At 44.2% G+C, this 20,000-nt stretch overlaps 1 protein-coding gene across 1 annotated transcript in view; it reads left to right on the top strand.

Moving 5' to 3' along the window:
* The window catches only part of ptprt (protein tyrosine phosphatase receptor type T), a 314,644-nt gene that overhangs the window by 291,431 nt on the left and 3,213 nt on the right, over positions 1-20,000 (top strand). The window contains exons 31-38 of the mRNA XM_087170691.1: positions 3,685-3,839; positions 8,113-8,248; positions 10,596-10,745; positions 10,882-11,055; positions 11,151-11,282; positions 11,407-11,532; positions 14,768-14,931; positions 19,765-19,900. Of these exons, the coding sequence (XP_087026817.1) occupies positions 3,685-3,839; positions 8,113-8,248; positions 10,596-10,745; positions 10,882-11,055; positions 11,151-11,282; positions 11,407-11,532; positions 14,768-14,931; positions 19,765-19,900 (1,173 nt within the window). The remainder of the gene's footprint in view (positions 1-3,684; positions 3,840-8,112; positions 8,249-10,595; positions 10,746-10,881; positions 11,056-11,150; positions 11,283-11,406; positions 11,533-14,767; positions 14,932-19,764; positions 19,901-20,000) is intronic.

The raw sequence follows: 20,000 nt of genomic DNA, 5'->3' as shown, positions 1-20,000 counted from the left end.
TTTAACCTAAACCATAATCTTTTTTTAAACTTAACCAAGCATTTTTATTATCATTTTAACCATGATGATGAAGGTCTGGTACGCCGCCACCGTAGGGATGTTATTCCATGAGTTGCTTCCTACATGATGGTTTTGAGACTTCCATTCACCATTTTCCCTCCTACATGGTGTCATGGCGTCCTACGTGAGGGCGTGGAAGCTCGCGGTGCAGAAGAATCCCATAAATGTCAGGGTGTACTCGTGGTTGACGAGCCCGTACGCCATAACTACGAGGTCACGGGTTCAGCTTCCACCTGAAAGGGAAGCTCGGCACGTTGTCGCAGCGACCTTGAGGAAGACGCTGAGCTCCCTTCGCTCATTCGAGACCTGAGAGAGCAACGACACCCAGACGCACTGAAACACCGCACATCTACCGCACGTGCATCTTACTCTCGGACGCTCCCGTAAAAAGCTCGTCAGAGAAGTTTGTACCTGCATGTGCAAAAATAAATGCATCTAAAAGATTCAGACACCAGCAGCTTTTACCAACACACATGTTCTGCACATCCGGACCTGCGATAGATCCGGGGAGAATTTATTACTCACTGCAGATCAATAAGATTTATTGTCTGTCACTCGTCCATTGCAAAGGAAAAGGGTGTAAAATGTGAGGAGAGGCTTTAAAGTGTTTCCACATCCTCATCACCGAGCTCCAACATGTTGTTCTGCACCTTAACGTTGTTGTTGCTTTGGGTTTTTTTTGTTTTTTTTTCACCGTGCAGTCGTGGATTCGAGGCCCTGGCTGCGTTGGACCGCCTTCTATCGATTTAGAGAAGTAATTTCAACATCACAAGAGAGCAAATCAATGGGAAGTCGGGTTATCAAATCACCTCGTGGTTTTCTAGGTTTTTATTTTTCTCCTCTCTCTATCTCTCTTTGTGTGTCTCTGTTTATCTCCTCTTCTCTATCTTTACTTTTTCTGCTTTTTTTCATTTTTAATTTTGTCTCACATCTGTATCTTCATCCTTCCCCACACCACCACCCTTCCTCCCTCCCTCTCCCTCCCTCTCCCTCCTTCTTCCATGACCTCAGTTCCTTCCCACTCACAATCTCCATTTCTTGACCACTACCCCTGTGTCTCTTCTTTCTATGTCATCCCTCCTTCTCGAGTTATCATGCGGCACTCAGCCAAGGCAAACAGTTTCACTGCGCCCTCCGTCTGTACCGGAGCAGAGCGGCAGCTGCAATAACGACGGTTTCCTCCCGGTTCTATTCTTGGAGGGTAAACTGAACTGAACGGGACGCGGATCTCGCCACTTAAGGCCCGTCTGGTTTACAGCGGTATAATGGAATCCATAGTTTGAATTATTAAAGCAGAAGCCTGAAGTGTTGTAGAGAAAAGTGTAGCAGCAGGAAACTGAAGAAAGGGTCATACATATCTTATGACGCATTTAGGAGCTGTCAAAAAAAAAGTTCTGAAATATTTCTACATCCCTGTGAGGAGAGTCGTGGCTGGACGCCCTGAGATGCAGGAACTAGAAGCAAGACCCCTCGGCTTCAAGGCAGCTGACGCGAGTTACCTGTTATACAGGTATACAAGTTGACACGTCTGAAATGGAGAGAATACACTGAGGTGTTCTGGGGGTTTAGCTGGAGGTGAATTGAAAACCTGGATTCAAAACACACCAAATAATTAAAACCTGCAATAACAGATCGTTTCAGGGGCAGCGGAAAAGCTTTGACACATCCAGCTGTTCCAGAACCGTATGGAACCATAGATCCAGGTCCGATAGACACTTCGTTTTTTGGTCTCTACCTTCCGCTGGTGGAAGTATCTGGCTCTTTGGCTGCTAATGATCAGCAGCTAGTCGCTCACTGAGCTATTTGTGAGTGTGCAGTGGGTTTTTAGAGCGTTTTTCACTTCAACACAATGAACGGTGTGATAATGAACCACAACAGTAAAGAATGGACTGAAACTTGCTGTAACTTCTGTAACGCTTCAAGGTTCAACACTACGAGCGACTCCTGTCACATCACCATTTGATATTTGTAGGAGCCAAATTTATATTCGGGCTGTTTTGATGGAACATACTTTGTTTCATAAATACCATCGGATCCCTTTGTTTTACTTGGTTTCTAGTTTCTAATTTGAGGCGTTTCTAAGTTTGAGTTTCTTTCGCAGGATTTTCATTCTGTTGATGATAATCACAACTTTATACTTTATCTCACTTTATCACCTCTGTTGCTGAAACAGCTGATGTAACACTTGAATGCGTCCCCACTACAACAAAATAAGATACCACACCCAGTGCTGATCCCCCGCTACACTGCATTCTTTCGACCTACTTCCTGTTTCAGTCACATGGTCAAGAGGTGATGACATTTCAAAGGAAATTAGAGGAAAAGAAAAATCTGCATTGTGCCAGCTAATATTAGGTATAATAACATCTTGAATGTGATGTACCATTACTTTTTGCATAGTGGACAATTTCATACTCTTCCTCCCCGGCTCATACAAGATTCAACCAAATATTCTTCTAATTATAATTTCTGACTTCCTCCCCTGGACTGCAGCACTGGTTCTGATCCAGAACGTCTCTTCATCAGCTAAGCAGGAAATCCTGCACACCACAGTTTTCAGATATTACAGCACGTGTGTGTGTGTGTGTGTGTGTGTGTGTGTGTGTGTGTGTGTGTCCTGAGGTGGCAGCGTGACGTGAGACTTAACTTCCATCTGTTAAGCATCAGAATGTCATCTTCAGTTTCTTAATATCCCCATTGTTAGACGGTAAAGTATTTACCAGCCCTTTGTGTTTCCAGAAAGTACATCATTAAAATGTCAAGATGCTATCACACGGAGAGCCACAATGGATTCCCACTGCCATTTCGTTTCCCCATAATCTCTATTGTTATGTACCAAACTGTCTCTTTCTGTATCTGTTTCGAAGAAGAGCCACAGTGAGTGGTGTGGGAGTCCAATTTATTTTATTTTTTTATCTTAGTCTTTAAAAATCTGTCTTTCCAGCGAGCGGGGCTCCGTGTCTCCGCTGCTGAAATGAAAGTCATAAAAAAGAAACTTTATTTGTTTAATAAAAGTATATTGTGTTTTATATTTTCCCCTCTGTTCTGATGTCTTCGTGATATCTTCATTCATACAGAGGGGAGCCGAGTGACTGTTAGATGTCTGAGATCTCCTTGTAAATTAGCCAGCTGAACTGAACCATGGCGTTTCCTCCTGTAAGTCTCTCCCAAAAGGGCCATCATGAGATTTGTGAAATCAATTAATCTTTTTTGGTGGAGCCAAAATGGCCATCAGTTTCCTCAAATCTCCCCTGTAAATTAGGCAAATGAGCCACGATAAGTCTTCCTGTCTCTCGTTCCCAGAAGTGGCCCAAAGTGCCGTCTTGACATCCATGAGATCGATTTATTTTCCATCTGAAGCCAGAGAGGCAGCGTGGCCCCCAGATTCCTGAAATCCCTGCTGTAAATTAGGCTGCTGAACCACGATATGTCTTCTCGTCAGTCTTCCCCAGAAGGGCCGTGATAAGATTTTTTGAGATCCGAGCATTTGTCATCAACAGTGAGACGAAAAAATGGCTGCTGCGTTTCCTGAAGAGACAGAATAAAATATAAAAATACTCTCCCTCTCTTCCTCTGTGTGTGTGTGTGTGTGTGTGTGTGTGTGTGTGTGTGTGTGTTACTCAGAAGGGTCACCACGAGATCCGTGAACTCCGTCAGTTCCATTTCACCAGCTGGCCCGACCACGGCGTTCCCTGCTACGCCACAGGACTGCTGGGCTTCATAAGACAGGTCAAGTTTCTCAACCCGCCAGACGCCGGGCCCATAGTGGCACACTGCAGGTACGTACGCACACACACACACACACACACACGCACACACACACACACACACACACACTTCTGAAGGTCTTGCACAGAAGATGAACTTAATTCCCTGATGCTGCCGGTCAGTGGCTGCACAGACCAGACAAGGACAAACACAGACGCTCGCTCTCTCTTGTGCAGAACAAAGACTGTTCTTTTTGCTTGTGTATAAACATGGAGCCACTTTCACTTTATATTTCATATTTTGATGATTATTTCTATATTTTTGATTTTAGAATAAGATAAGATATTCTGTTATTAGTGGGGAAATGTGCAGTATTACAGCAGCAAAGTGACAGTATCAAAAAAGAAAAAACTGCACAATGACAATATCAAATAAATAAAATAATAAAATATGTAAAATTTTAATACTTAGATATAAATAAAACAAACGTGTTGTACTGTAACCACCCACCATCACAATCTGTCTTTCACTGAGACTGTACAATACAAAGGAACACACCAAAATACTTCAACTTATTGAAGGACACGAGCAAAGCTTCTCTATTTCTGTTACAACCAACACAACGTGAATAACGTCTCTGGTCTGAGAAGCCACTGCTCATAGTTTCCTTCTGACCACGACCATGATGATTTACTAACCTTAATGAGTAGCTGTATTGTGGTTAAACCTAACCTTCCCTAACCATAACCAGGAAGTGTTTGTAAGTTTTTATTATTGCTACATAGCTAACGTTAGCATTAACCACTTCTAGAATAAACGCTGCAAGTTACGCATCAAACTTAATGCCTTTACTTCTGACGTTAGCATGCTAACCAGCTAGCCGCAACCTGTCTCGTCACTTTCCGATACCGAGTCGCTGTAGCCTCCAATCTGCCCCGAAGACGCAGCTGCTCAGAGGCTGTAGTATTATCTTGTCTCGTAAACACAAAGATGGCGCTTGTCGAGCGACAGTCACCACCAGGAAGAAACTTTCCCCTTAAACCAAACGAAACCTTAACAACAACAATCTGTCAGAATTTCAGTTAGTAGTTAATAGTTAATAGTTTAGTTTTAGTTTATTCACACTTGTTAGATGCATTTTTAAATGCAGTATTTATAGTGAGTCTTCTAAAATCTAAAATAAATCAGACGACAATCAGATAACAACAAGGACTCTGTTTATTTCTTATTGAAAGATCTAATCTAAAACCACATCAGTAACATACAGTGTAATGCAGGAATGGTTTTACAAATCATAATAATATACATGGTTTAAAACTGAAAGAGCGTTACCTAAGCAGAAATGTTTGTAGGATCTTAAACAACCAAATTAATCTGTTTTACTTTATATTAAAACCAGAAACCTTTAACCTGAGAACAGTCTGAAAATATCCATCTTCTTCTCACTGTCAGCGTTTCCTCCCGTCTTCTTCTTCTTCCTTTCCTCCGCTCCCCTTTTCCTTCTCCGATAAGACAACAGTTGGTGTCATCAGCACCAATATGATCTCACACTCACCGATCTCCCTCGTCCATAAATCAGATCGATGGCGTTAACCTTTAAGAAGTAGGCAACAGGAGAAAAAAAGAAGAAGAAATTCACCTCCCACCTTTCATCCCATCACCACCACCATCATCTACCAGGGAGAGAGAAAAAAGAAAAGTGACAGTTTTAAGATCCCCACGGCGACAGTATATTTAACCTCCATGTTCTGTTCTTTATGGGACGTTAACAGTTCAACTCCGGGGGCCAGGTTGTCAGCAGGCACAAGCTTTAAAAGGTCAGCACTCTGACAAGCGATAGAAAAAGCTCTGGAGTAGATTCCTCACATCGATACGAGCTTTTAAATATAAATATATATAAATATATCATTTAAATTAATATTAACATAGAGGGAATTCAACAGGTTATGGTTAGCACAAAGGACCATCCCCGTTTACAAATCCACCTTCAGCTCAACGACTGTAACACACCTTTATACTGATGGACCTACTTGTTTCTGCAGATTAACCACCAGCCGCAAACTATATTTCTTCTTTACACTGTTTTCTCCTGTTTGAATACGAGTTTGCTGATAGTGGAAATTGATAAAAGTCTCACATCGAGAACATTATTATTCCAAACCCCTCTGTTAGAAATGATGTCATGTGCAGCAGTAATTTGGGACAGCAGTATATTTTGAAAGAAATGTAATAATAGATGTATCTGCCAAGTTGCTAATTGTTTACACTGAATGTTTTTGATAAATGTTCTCTGAAAATATATTTAGTTTTTTCTACAATAACTCATTGCAGCTGAAGTGTGATTAATGCTGCGTTCAGGCGCTCACAGCGTGGGTGGGAGTGTGAGATAAACATGTTTACTTTGTCAACATGTAACTGAAACCGCAATCATTTCCCGAGCTCTAACAAAGCGCTTTTATTTCCTAAACCCAACAAGACGCGAGACTCTTACGTTCCTGAAGTGGAACAGAAAAGAAACTGAACATTATCAAAGTTTAATAAGAGTATATGGAGATATATGATACGGATTCTAGTGCTATTTAGGAACCGACTCTTGCTGTAAGTCACAGTTTTCAGAACGTCCCACGAGCACTTGAATGCACCAACAAACCTGCGACAATGACATGGTTCTGACAACAAATAAACGAGCTAATTACCAGAACAACAACAACAAACAACAACTGGCTGCTAAAGTGACTCATATAACCTTCCCAAAAATAACTCATGTGCAGAGGCCCCCCAAGGGGAAAAGGGGCCCCCGATGGCCCCTCATATTGGCACATTTTGCAATGACAACTATAAACCCCATTAACCTCCCATAAAGACACTACAGAGTCACTGCTGTTGCCCCAAAACCCCCCTAAGTGGGGGTAGCTAGAGTCTACCAATAGTCTGCATGTGAGGCGTTTAGGGTTCATCTGTTAATTGTACAATCTACAGATATTTGAATGTGAGGCGTTTAGGGGACATCTGTAAATTGTAGCATCTGCCAGTACTCTGCATGGGGGGGTTGGGAAATATTGCTGTCACGTGATAATAAAACCAATGGAATATAAACCACTGCTCAAGTTTTCACACAACTTTTGACTCTTGTTTTTTCCACGACGCGTCCTGAACTTAACCGTCAACTTTGTTTAGAAAAATGTGGAAAACACTCAGACGGAAACATCGGCGCTCACCAACAAGGCGAGCAGTCGCAGTCAACCGACAGCTGTAGTAAAAGTATGTGGACAGACAGGCAGGAAGTTATGGCAGTCACTTCCAATTTCCGGGGGCACTCTGACGCTATTGGCCTGTGTCATGAGGCTTTCAAACACACACACACACACACACACACACACACACACACGCGCGCGCACACACACATGCGCACACACATGCGCACACACAGAGGCCCAGCAGTATTCTGGTCTCAACATTAATCACAGAGGTTGACAGGTAATCTGCAGAGGCTCTCCCTCCTTTCCTCTCTCTTTCTCCTTTTTATCTTTCCTTCTCTCTCTCTGCTCTTTTCTCTCTCTCTCTCTCTCCCTCTCTCTCTCTCTCTCTCTCTCTCTCTGTCTAGCTGTCTATGGGAGGTGTCAGGGGGATGCAAAGTGAAAGATAGGTTTCTCCCCTCCCCTCTCCCCATCCCTCCATACCTCATCCTCGCAGTTCCCTCTCCATCCCTCCATCCTACCTCCTCTCCTCCCTTGATCTCTCCCCTGTGACGACCACCTCTATGACTCCCAATCACTAACCTCTTCTCTCTCTCTCTCTCTCTCTCTCTCTCTCTCTCTCTCTCTCTCTCTCCTCCCTCCTCCTCCTCCTCTCTCTCTCCTCTTCCTCCTCCTCCTCTCCCTTGCTCATTTGATCCATCCATCCATCTGCTCGTCTGCCCCTCCGTCCGTCTCTTCCCTCTTGGCATTACTGTTCAGGATGTGTCACCTTAACACCTGACATGTGGTATTAAAGTGTGTGTGTGTGTGTGTGTGTGTGTGTGTGTGTGTGAGAGACAGACAGAGAGAGAGAGGTGCCTCCATGTGCATTTAGTCATCACTTAGTCCATCACATTTTGTGTCTTTGAGTCTCAGACACATAGAAATAATTTAAATATGATTAGAGGAGAGATGTGTTTGTTTTGTTTTTTTTAACCCAGACCTTTTGAAATGTCGTTTCCCATCATACACCAGTGCACAGACCACATATTAGCACCATTGCAAGAAATGCACTTCTCTGCTGCAGCTTTCCTGCAAATTCATTTGGCAGTGCAGCATGTTTTTAAAGCCACAGATAGATAAATATAAAGTCTGTTTGTGTGCGCAGTGCCGGTGCAGGGAGGACGGGCTGTTTCATCGCGGTGGACATCATGTTGGACATGGCGGAGAACGAAGGCGTGGTGGACATCTTCAACTGCATCCGAGAGCTGAGATCGCAACGGGTCAACATGGTGCAGACGGAGGTGAGTGTTCGGACGCACAGCGCACAGCGAACAGCGAACACAACAAACCCTAACCACTGCATGGATCTATTATAACACATCCATGTGTAACAAATCCAACGCAATTTAAACCACTGCTGAAGTTTTTCCACAACCTGTTAACACAACTCAACAGTCAACTTTGTTTAGACAAACGTGAAAATAATTCCCTGCAGGAAGAATGAAAACATGTCTGCTCTTTTTTACTGAAAGTTGCCCGTGGTGCTTGGAAACTGGAATCAGAAGCTGCATCTACACACAGACGTATTCCACCACAGGAGAGTTTCATGTAGGAAATATGCTCAATTAGCCTCATTAGCTTGAAGCGTGCTCTCTGTGTCCGTCAGTCCGTCTGTAGACCGTGGACGAGACGCTGGAGCATAAAGAGAGAGACAGAGACTTCTCTCAGTCTTATATCATCCATCTCAATCAGGCTGTGAATATTAAACGCACCCTGAATAATAGATGACCTCAGTGCAAACACACACACACACACACACACACACACACAAAATCAAACACACATAGACTTAGTATTCTTTGTGTGTTTGTAAGGTATTGTGAGATATGCACACACACACACACACACACACACACACACAACATTACTTAACTTTCATCAGGGCCAAAGTGATTTCATTCATTTGCAATTCCTATAGCAGACGGCCTAGAATGAATCACCGTCAGTGAGCTAATAACAGCTAGCTGCTGTTGATGCAGTGCTGACTGTGCTACTGTACTACTACTGTTACTACTACTACTGTTACTACTCTACTGTTACTACTGTACTACTACTGTACTGCTCTGTACCGGCTTCATCAGCTGACTGAGTCACACATCAGAGGGTTATTGTTTGACGTCTCTGAAACCTGGATCGTGTGTTTCCTAAAAAGTTGTGTGTTTTCATCAGCTGAGGACTCGAGTCACTTCCTGTCCTTTACACAGTGTCATAATTTGTTCTCATTTTGCACTATCAATCACTTTTTTTCTTTTTCTTTTTCCCCCCCGAGTCTGTCTTCAAATGTTAGGTCTTTCATTTCGGAACAGAAGTATTCATTTCTCCTCTAAGCTACCTTAAGCCGACCTAATCCATCCCGCCTCTGCATTTCATTTGTGCCACTGATGAAAAACGTCGCATCCCCCCACCCCCCCCCCCCCAAAAAAAAAGAAAAAGAAAAAAGTCAACTTTACGGGGAATAAAGAAAAACAGCCTCATTTTCAGACTAACAGCTCGAGCCTGGAGCCTGGAATTGACTTGTGAATAGGTTTTTTAGAAGTGCGAGGCTCAGAAAAGTTACCCGGGGCAACACTTTGAGTGTTTTCACATGACAGCAGTGATATGAAAGCTGGTTTTTGTATATGTGTGTGTGTGTGTGTGTGTGTGTGTGTGTGTGTTTGTGTGTGTTTTTTTTGCCTCTTGAAACCAAGCTAAATACATCCTGCCCTTCCTTTTGAATATGTGTGGGAGCAATTTGTGTCAGTGTTGAAGCTGCTTGACGCTATTATAATCCTGCTCCGCACAACACAAAGCAATTAATCTTTTAAAAGGCACAGGGGGAAAGGTGTGTGTGTGTGTGTGTGTGTGTGTGTGTGTGTGTGTGTGTGTGTGTGTGTTAAGAGTATGAATGAGTGCTTGCCTCTTTGTGTGGGTTCGTGTGTTTGTTCCTGTGTGCATACGTGTGTGTGTGTGTGTGTGTGTGTGTCACTAGAGTAGGTAATGGCCACGAGAGGTCATTTCAGTGATGCTTTTAAAACTCTCCTCTCCGCTCCAAGGGCAACAATTAACATTCGCCAGAGACAGAGAGACAGACGGAGAGAGATGGAGTGAAAAGGAAAAAAAAAAGCAAATTGAAAAAGCCGTAGACGGCGGACGAAAACAAGAGCGAGAGGAAGAGAAAGAAAAAGAAGACAGAAATAAAACAGTGATGGAACAGATAGAGGATAGAACTGGAACGATTGTGGGACAGAAAGAGAGGGAGGGACATTAACATGCACGGCGGCGGCTGCAGCTCATGTTGGCTGATGCTTTTACCAGCGAGCTCGTCAGTCGGAGCACAAAGAGCACACTTGATCCAGAGCACAGAAACACTGCAGGGCAACGCTACTACTCCCTTTTAATTCACTCTCAGGCTGCTGAGAGAGAGAGAGAGAGAGAGGGAGAGAGAGAGAGAGCACACCAGTAATGAATTCTCACACACAGAGCGGGAAATGTTTGAGTCCGTCAGAGACGTCAGCATCATGACAGCGTTCCTCAGATCACACCCAGGTTCGAGACTGAACCTGAAGGTCTGAGTGTGTTGGTGATCACGTTCTCACGCTCACGTTGCAGGAGCAGTACGTGTTTGTCCACGATGCCATCTTGGAGGCGTGTCTATGTGGGAACACAGCCATACCCGTGTGTGAGTTCAGAGCCATTTACTACAACATCAGCAGACTGGACCCACAGACCAACTCCAGCCAGATTAAAGACGAGTTCCAGGTGGGCAAGTACACACACACACACACACACACACACACACACACACACAAACTAAAATAAAATCTAAATAAAAGATTTCGGGGATCCGCTCTTTGCTGCTACGACATGACGATCATGGCGTTTTTCTGTCCATCAGACTCTGAACATCGTGACGCCCAGAGTCCGTCCAGAGGACTGCAGCGTGGGTTTGCTACCCAGGAACCACGACAAGAACCGCAGCATGGACGTCCTGTCGGCGGACCGCTGCCTCCCGTTCCTCATCTCTGTGGATGGAGAGAGCTCCAATTACATCAATGCTGCATTAATGGACGTAAGTGTGTGTGTGTGTGTTTTGTGAATATATGTGTGTGTGTTTATCTCCTGCTTCCTGTGGTTATTTATTTCTGCTCCGTCTCAACACTCCAGAGCCACAAACAGCCAGCGGCCTTCATCGTTACCCAGCATCCTTTGCCAAACACCATGGGCGACTTCTGGAGGCTGGTGTTCGACTACAACTGCTCCTCCATCGTAATGCTCAACGAGATGGACGCGGCGCAGGTAGACGCAGACGCACAGGCGCTCACAGATACGCAGGCGATGCACAGGAAGAGGTGACGATCACTCGTTCTCCCTCCTCATCACTCCGTCCTTCTCCGTCTCTGTCCCTGTCTGTCCTCTGTAGTTATGTATGCAGTACTGGCCGGAGAAGAGCTCGTGCTGCTACGGTCCCATCCAGGTGGAGTTCATATCAGCCGACATCGATGAGGACATCATCAACCGGATCTTCAGGATCTGCAACATGGCCAGGGTAACGCACACGTTCTCACCTGTGGGAGAGGAGAGGAGAGGAGAGGAGAGGAGAGGAGAGGAGAGGAGAGGAGAGGAGGGGAGGGGAGGGGAGGGGAGAGGAGAGGAGGGGAGAGGAGAGGAGTTCAGTTTAATTGATGGAAGATGAAACGTCCTGCAGCTTTACAGCAGCGGAGACTCTCAGTTCACACCAACATGATTTTAAAACCACATTCTCTTTTATTCAAACGATATTAAAATAAATAAACACGCTAATAACCTTAATGTTGTATATTCTGCAGCTCAGAGGTCGCCTCAGGTTCAGGAGGATAATCACCAACATCTGCGTTTGCAGAAGGCAGATGTTGTAAAAATATCTTAAAATCTATTCAAGACGATATGTAGCTGTGCATTCTGGGAAAGACATAGTCAGAGTCCCGTCACTCTCCTGTGTCCTCCTGTCTCAGTCTCTCTTGTCTCGTCTTCTCTGCTTCCCTCCGACGTTAATCTACTGTAGATTCAGTCGACACGAGAGCGTCGCTGATGCTGGAGGATGAGTCCTGGTCTGTGGTCTGCTAGTGTTGAGGTCAGGGGTCGGTTCAGGCCAGGAACGTCCTGTGAAAATCATTTTTTATGCACCCGGCTTTTGTACGAGATTATTGTCAAGATGACAAGAAAGAGCCTGAAGCCTTTATTTATAATAGTCCATAAATGTTTGAGGACAGCGGTGTGACACACCTGTCTTCATTTTGACTGTTATTTGTTCAGAACATCGGCGTTTATTTAAAGCTTGATGCGGCGAAGAGAAAATGACGAGCAGCACAATGAATCGGAGCGAGTCGGACCGGCTTCAGAAGATGTCCCTGAGCATTCGCATGGTGACGGCACATTTCCCGTGCCGTACCCTAATAAGGCCGATCTGTAGTCTTCACCTGTATGTGTGAAGACAGAACACGGTCACATGATCTTACCTCCTGCGTTCCTGTGTCATCCCTTTGCCTCACTTCACTCATCCTGCTCTGGAACTGGATTTGGGCCGTTATGCTTTCCCCCCCCCGCATTCCTTATCTGTAAGAGCTTGGTTTCCATAGCTACGGAGGATAAAGATGGCTCCGGCTGGACACTATCACTTATGGCAGGAGCTTAACGGTTTGAACCCGCGAGGTCGTCGTGACCCGAAGGTGTGGAGGTCTGAACGGTCACAAAAACCAGATGTTTGGCAGTTTGTAAGACAGACTGGGGACCAGCTGCCTGGCGTCTAATAAAAATACACAATGTTTTGATAAAAAATAAATAAAAAGACTCCTTGACCTACATTTGACTAAAAAAAAGCTAAGGTGGTGGAATGATATGACCAGCAGCGAGATGTAAAGAGGTTTGTATGCGACCTCTGAACAGCTGGTTGGATGATATCGAAGCCAATCGACTGAATCGTTAACACGCTGCAGCAGCTGGGCTAACACAGGGTAGCAGGACACGGTGCGGTAACAACACAACGGTTTGAAGATTATTCTCCTCTTATCTCCTGGTTCTCTCCTCTCCCGTCACTTCCTCACCTCTCCTCTCCCCCCTCTCTCTTTTTTCTCCCCTCTTGCCTCCTCTTGTTACTCCCCTCTCATCTCATTTCATCACCCATCCATGACGGTACGACTCTAGCGGCGCTCTATTGTCTGCGCGCTCCTATAGTGCTCAGTGAACTCCCCACTACCTCCACTCTCTATATTCTGCTGCTCTCTCTCTCTCGCTCTCTCCCTCTCAAACACATCACCAGTCTAGCGTGAAATGGCTCATATCATCGCCACAACAGCACGTCTCACACCGTGAGAGCAGCTCCGACCAAGCTGAGTCTGTACCACCAACCACTAAGCCATCAAATGAAGGAGGAGGCGGCGAGAGAGCGAGGGAAAGAGAAAAGGTTTTTTGAGAAAGCGGGAAAAGGAAAGTAGAGAAAAACAGTTTGAAAGAGGAGTTGATTGCCAGGGGAGGTGGGATAAAAAAGAAAAAGAAAAAAGGAGGAAGTAGATTAAAGGAAGAGAAGGAGAAACAGGAAGACAGGTGAGGTGGAAAGACAGGGAAGGATTTGGAGGGAAAAAAGAAAAAGACCAGACGCCGCTATCTGTTTGGTTGTGTGTGTAAATGTCAATGTGCATATGCGTGTCTGGCAAAGCTAGCAGTAAATCAGTCTGACAGTGACGGCGGGTTGTGGTATTTTAGGTGGCGGATGCCAACCGCCTTAGGCCAGACAGCTGGAAACATTTTGTCTGCCATGAAATTGAATTAAACATTATAAGATGTCGTCTTTGTCGAGTCCAATCCTATTTACTTTGAAAAAGCATTTTGTTCACAAACAAGAACTAATTGTGGCACAAAGGCCTGAGAAGTGCTTTATGGATCATTTGGAGTCTGTCGTCAGCAAAATGAGACCGCCGCCGCCGCCGCCGCCATGGAAGAGAGACGTCCGCGTCCACACCGGACCAGGTGATCGGACTCGACGCAGACGCACGTCAGACTTTCCGATCGCAGCTTGGTTCAACGAGGTCTGTGGCAAACGAAGAGACGACAGAGGAAATGATCTTAAATACGAGAAACAACAGCGTCGAGACTCTTCCTGTGAGAAACGAGCCGCAGGTCGTCTGTCAGCAGCTTGTTATGACATCATAGTCAGGTTTTTGTTGCTAGGCGACATCTAGTGGCTGTAGTGATGATGACAGGAGCAAAAAGGGAAAAGTGTCGGTGACGTAGTTTAAAGAGAGACAGAGTCCACGTCAGGAGGAGCAGGAGGAGGTGGTGGATGAATGTGACACAGGAGAGCCGTGTGTTCGATTCCCGTGTGAAACCAGCAGTTTGTATGTCGTAACCATGACGACAAAGAACGTCTAATGTTGAGGAAGTTACTTATTTTAACCCAAATCACCATCTTTTCCTGAACCTAACCGAGCCACGACAGTTATTATAGTAACCATGGCTGTCGGTACATTTATATTTATTAGTGTAACCATGACAACCAGAGTCCGGCACACCTGCCGCCATAGGGGCGCTATTTCAGGAGACGGTTGATGGTTGGAGGAGGAGTTGATTGCATCACACTCACCATGGAATAACTGCATGATGTCGACAGCTCACACCTGTCTCCTCACTCGTCTCCTCACCCGTCTCCTCACCTGTCTCCTCACCTGTCTCCTCACCCGTCTCCTCACCTGTCTCCTCACCCGTCTCCTCACTTGTCTCCTCACCTGTCTCCTCACCTGTCTCCGCAGCCACAGGACGGTTACCGCCTGGTGCAGCACTTCCAGTTCATCGGCTGGCCGGCCTACAGGGACACGCCTCTCTCCAAGCGCTCCATCCTCCAGTTGGTCCGGAGGCTGGCTAAGTGGCAGGAGCAGTATGACGGCGGAGACGGGAGGACTGTGGTGCACTGCCTGTGAGTTCAACATCACACACACACACACACAAACACACACACACACACACACACACACAGACATACACACACCACACACAGACACCACACACACACACTACACACACACACACACAGACATCCACACACCACACACACACACACACACACACACACACACTTGAAAATGTGATAAAATAGTAGGAAGCGAGTGAAGGAGGACAGGAACAAACACCGTCACCGGGACAATAAATCAAGACAAAATCGTAGGAAGACAAACGTGCCCTTTGTGCGTGTGTGTGTGTGTGTGTGTGTCTGTGTGTGGTGTGTGTGTGTGGTGTGTGTGTGTGGTGTGTGTGTGTGTGTGTGTGTGTGTGTGTGTGTGTGTGTGTGTGTCTGTGTGTTTGTGTGTTTATGTGAGACAGAGAGAAGGAGACACAAAGATTTACAGATACAGTTAACAATGACAAAGTACACTTTCTCTAAAAGAACACACACACACAAAACAAAGATTCACACACACACACACACACACACACACCTTTAAGATGATATGTACAGTAAATGGTATTGTGAGACTCGTCCGTCTCTCTTCCTGTCAAACACAGAACATTCATCAGACTTCAGTTTTAAAGGTCTGTTCTTAAGATTATCACATTCATTTCAAAGAGTGAGACCTTCTGTTGTTGTTGTTGTTGTTGTTGTTGTTGTTGTTGTGTTGGTTGATGCTTTATAGACCCACATATATAAAGTCTATTACACTGTTTGTTATTTCTGTTTTCACCAAAGATCTTTAAACAAGCCTAAATATGCTGATTACACACACGTGTACATATGCCTGTGTGTGTGTGTGTGTGTGTGTGTGTGTGTGTGTGTGTGTGTGTGTGTGTGTCTTCCTGCCTGAGCAGAACAAATGAAGCTGATGATGAGGGAGGGAAAACACAGGGTGTAAAATCTATACAGGAGAGATTACAGGGAAGTTCACAAACGCTAACAACGCACACAAACACTCGCAGACGCACACACACTCCAAACATTGGCTTAAGCACATCGCTGGTGCTCATCCAATCAGCTTCCACTGTCACAGCTCATTGGGCCAATCAGAATTGGCATTGATTTGCTTCCTGGAGCTGCTGTTGGAGTTTTGTTTGCTTTTCAGTGTTTTCTCTCTCTGTGTTTGTGAGAGAGAGAGAGAGAGAGAGAGAGAGAAATATAAAAGACACTAAGAACAAAAACAAATCTGTGGCTAATTAATTATAAATTATCTCTACATTTACATCTTCTGGGTTTTATTGATTATAGGCTGTATTTGGTGTAAAATCATCTGTCGATCAGTATTTTGCCTCTGCTCACTAAAGGTTGAAGCAGTTTGTCGCTGAGCTTGAGCTGCCAGGTAAAAACACTGTAGAGAGACCGGTGGAGCTGAACTCAACTATTGACCCTCAGATACAGAATCAATAGTTAAATGCCTGTTGCCACGTACAAATAAAGTCAGTGACAGAGACACGTATCCCAGCTCCAATCAATCTGCCGCTCGGAGCCGTCGGCCTCGGACGTCAAACTCTGTCCGGAACAGACAAATGAGATATCCTTCATTTATTTCAAATTAAAAGTACAAAATGACAAAAATAGTTTTAGTTCTTTAAAGTGCATCTGTTGTTTCACAATAAAATAAAAATGTGGTGAAACTTAAATAAAGACAAAATTACGCTTTTTTTTTGGCCATTTCATCTGTGAAAACAAGAGGCAAGTAAAAAAAAATGGGGATGTGATTTTTTTCAACAAAAATAAAAAACTCATCCTACAAAAAGAATTACTTTTTTAATTTTTTTTATTTATTCATTTATTTATTTATTTTTTCATTTATTATTTATTTATTTTGGCAGGATCATTTTTCATTTTTTAAATTTATTTAAGTTTGAAATTTTTTTTCATCGAAAACATTTATTTTATTTTTTTTCTTTATATCTTCCCAGAAACAAAAATCCCATTCCTTTCAGGCTTCTGGAGGTTTTATACAGAAACAATAAAAACATGAAAAAATGATCCCGACCAAAACAGAAAATAAAATTATTTTCACAGATGATAAAAAAAAAAAAAAAAAAAAAAAAAAAAAAAACTAAAGTTATTATTATTCAGGGCTTCCGTACAAAAACCATTTAGGAACAAAACGCCTTGGTTCAGTAATCTCCAGCTGCCCCGGCTGTCGCGTTTAACCGCACTAACTGTGAGTGACGGGGAAGTGAGCTTCCTCTGCTTCAGCCTCGCTGAATAATCAGCCGCAGCTATTGATTTCACAGACTCAGTAATACCGGAGATAAGGAGAAACATGATAGTTCAATCAGCAGCTGGTGAAATGGATTATTTTTCTGCTCCTCGCTCGGCCTGCAGGTCGGAGTCTGACGGCTCTTTAATGCTGAACACGTGTCTCATTCTCAGCACATCGCGGGGGGGGGGGGGGGGCAGTTAACGCAGCGATCTCTCTGCACTTTATTTATTTAAACCTACTGTACGAAAATATGAATTTTAGATTTTAGAGATATCGATCTGTCTCCTCATTAAAATGTTCCCAGCGTGCGGCAGCTCATGTCGTTGTTTTGTCAGAGTCTTTAGTTCTGAAAGGATTTTGGTCTCAATAATCTGATGAGCCTCCGAACGCCACCTGGATCTCTGACGGCTCCTTTCTTGCCCCATTCAACGTCTGTTTTCATGAGTATCATGTTTCCAGATCCTGAATCCCAAATGAGAAGTTACCTCTGGGACATTTATCAGTTATAATTATAGTTATAATCCAAGTTGTGATAAAAAAACTTTTCCTGTAAGCAGTCCCTAAACTCTTACCAGCTTAACCTCCAGTTCTAGGGGGAGAAACATACTCATCATGCAATCCACAAAACTTTGTCTGGACACATGTCGAGTTTTTGGTGATTTCAGGAGCTAAAAAAACATTTTTCTGCTTCATATAAATGAACATTTATTCACAGTTTGTTCGTCCATCAGCACTGACACAGAACCAAACCAGAAGCTTCAGCATGGACTGTTCTCTGGTGTAGGACGCAGCCGCACTGTTTCCAGAACCACAAGCTGCCGGTGCAGAGATCATCTGCAGCTTTAGTTCTTCTGCTTGTGGCCGTTTCTTTGGCCGTCGGCTGCTGCATGTTCCGACTGTCTGACTCTCAGACGCCGACGTTAATCAGCTGCCAAACGTCTCGTACACGTGCAAACAAACTGTGAAACTTATTCAGTCGCCTTGAGCCTCGCTGCCGCTTGAGTCTTGACCTGTCTTCTGCAATTTTGCTTCGTAATATTTATGTGTTTTAGCCCTGAGTCGTATCTCACAGTAGTGAAGAGAAATGTATGTTTTATTTTTTAAACTGAAGCAAGCACCAAAAAATTAATAAAAAAATGAAACTAACATGAGGTCAGGGGAGAAGTGCATAAGGAAAATCTTTGCATTTTAGATTCTACTCTAAAATATTAATATCCAAACCCAGTGTAATGAAGACCTGAGGTGTCGTGTCCGGTTCCAAAAAGAGATTTACATCTAAAAAAAATGTAATAAAACCTGATGAAAACCTGAATGAGAAATATAATATTTGTCTCTTTTAACCCTCTTTGCATTAAATTATAAGCAAAGAAAGAGGAAGAGCGGCGGCTGCGGCGGTGCTGGCATTGCTAACACAGAGCAGGTAGACGGTCTGTGAGTCTGTGACTGCTGCCACTCCACCTCTCAGCACCTGAATGTTTTATTCAGCCTGAATACTGAAGCAATTCAGCTGGAACCAGGTGAGACGGAGGAGTCTGGAGCTGTTTTCATGGTGGGTGGTTTGACTCCGGCCGGGGCGGAGCGCTGACTGCTGATTGGGGCGCACAGGCAGTAAACGCTCAGATATGTTTGCATCGCTGCGCCTTTGACCATTACAGGAAGTCCAGGAAAGAATGAAGAAGTCACATTTAAGTTGAAGGCGTGTTTTCAAATGTCTTCCATCCATTAGTGGAGCTCTTATACGTTTGCTCCGTGTAGTGACGTGTTCAGTCCGTCACTTCCTGTCATTCTTTGTCTCGTTCGTTTTCTCAACTTTTATTGTTGAAATTCTTTGACTTTCTCAAATGCTGCGTTCAGGAACCTGCACAGTGTGTACGGGAAGCCAATTGCTCCTCCTTTAATGGTCTTTTCAATGCATTTACAGAAACACCAAACAAGCAAAATGAAGTGCAATACAACAAATAAATAACTTTTCTGCATTATTTAACCCATGTAAGGTCATAAACACGTCCACAGACAAGTGAGTCTTTTTAATTTCTTTGCCTTCTGAAGTCAGATATCACTAAAACCTTTCAGCACAGTGACAACGAACTGACGCACTTATGAAGAGTAACCAGTCCTTTAACAGTAACCTTTTACTTTACCTTTAAACCTGAAACCAGTCCTCAGACTTTAAATGCCATCACGACAAACAAAAACAAATCTCGCCTCTGAAAAACCCATCCTGTTTCCACTTTTATTAGAATCGGCTGAAGCTAGTTTTGTCGGTTCAGGGTCGACCTCGGTGCGGCAGCTGCAGCAGAGCAGAGGCAGGAGGAAGAGGGCTGAAAGGAAACATTACATTTCAGAATAAACACATTTTGAAAAGCAGCGTTCAGGGTGATAACAGGGCGAAAACAAGTCCCTGCTGTTTTGTAAAGGAGAGAGTGAACATCTCTGACTCGTTTAACTTCAAAGGAACTGGTCTGAAAAGACTGTTTAATTCTTTCTATTCCTTTTTCTATTCTCTGTGTCATGCTGGAGGAGGATGATGATGATGATGATGATGTTTAATGATGATGAATATCTTCCTTCCTCCTCCTCTGCAGTACCGGCGGAGGGCGTTCAGGAACGTTCTGTGCCATCTGCAGCATCAACGAGATGATCCAGCAGCAGAACATCGTGGACGTTTTCCACACCGTCAAAACACTGAGGAACAACAAGACTAATATGGTGGAGACAATGGTGAGGACCCACGACACACGAACACAACACTGACACACACTGTATCAGGGTTAGGTGCAAGCATACGCTCACCCACCTGTCACTCAAAGAGGCCACGCCC

The sequence above is a fragment of the Seriola lalandi genome, unplaced genomic scaffold (assembly GCF_002814215.2).
Source record: "Seriola lalandi dorsalis isolate HSWRI2012SDOR001 ecotype SW California unplaced genomic scaffold, Sedor1 jcf7180002054957, whole genome shotgun sequence".
NCBI classification, from domain to species: Eukaryota; Metazoa; Chordata; class Actinopteri; order Carangiformes; family Carangidae; genus Seriola; species Seriola lalandi.
Note: the sequence above shows the minus strand (reverse complement) of the source record. Positions and strands in the feature narration are given on the sequence as shown.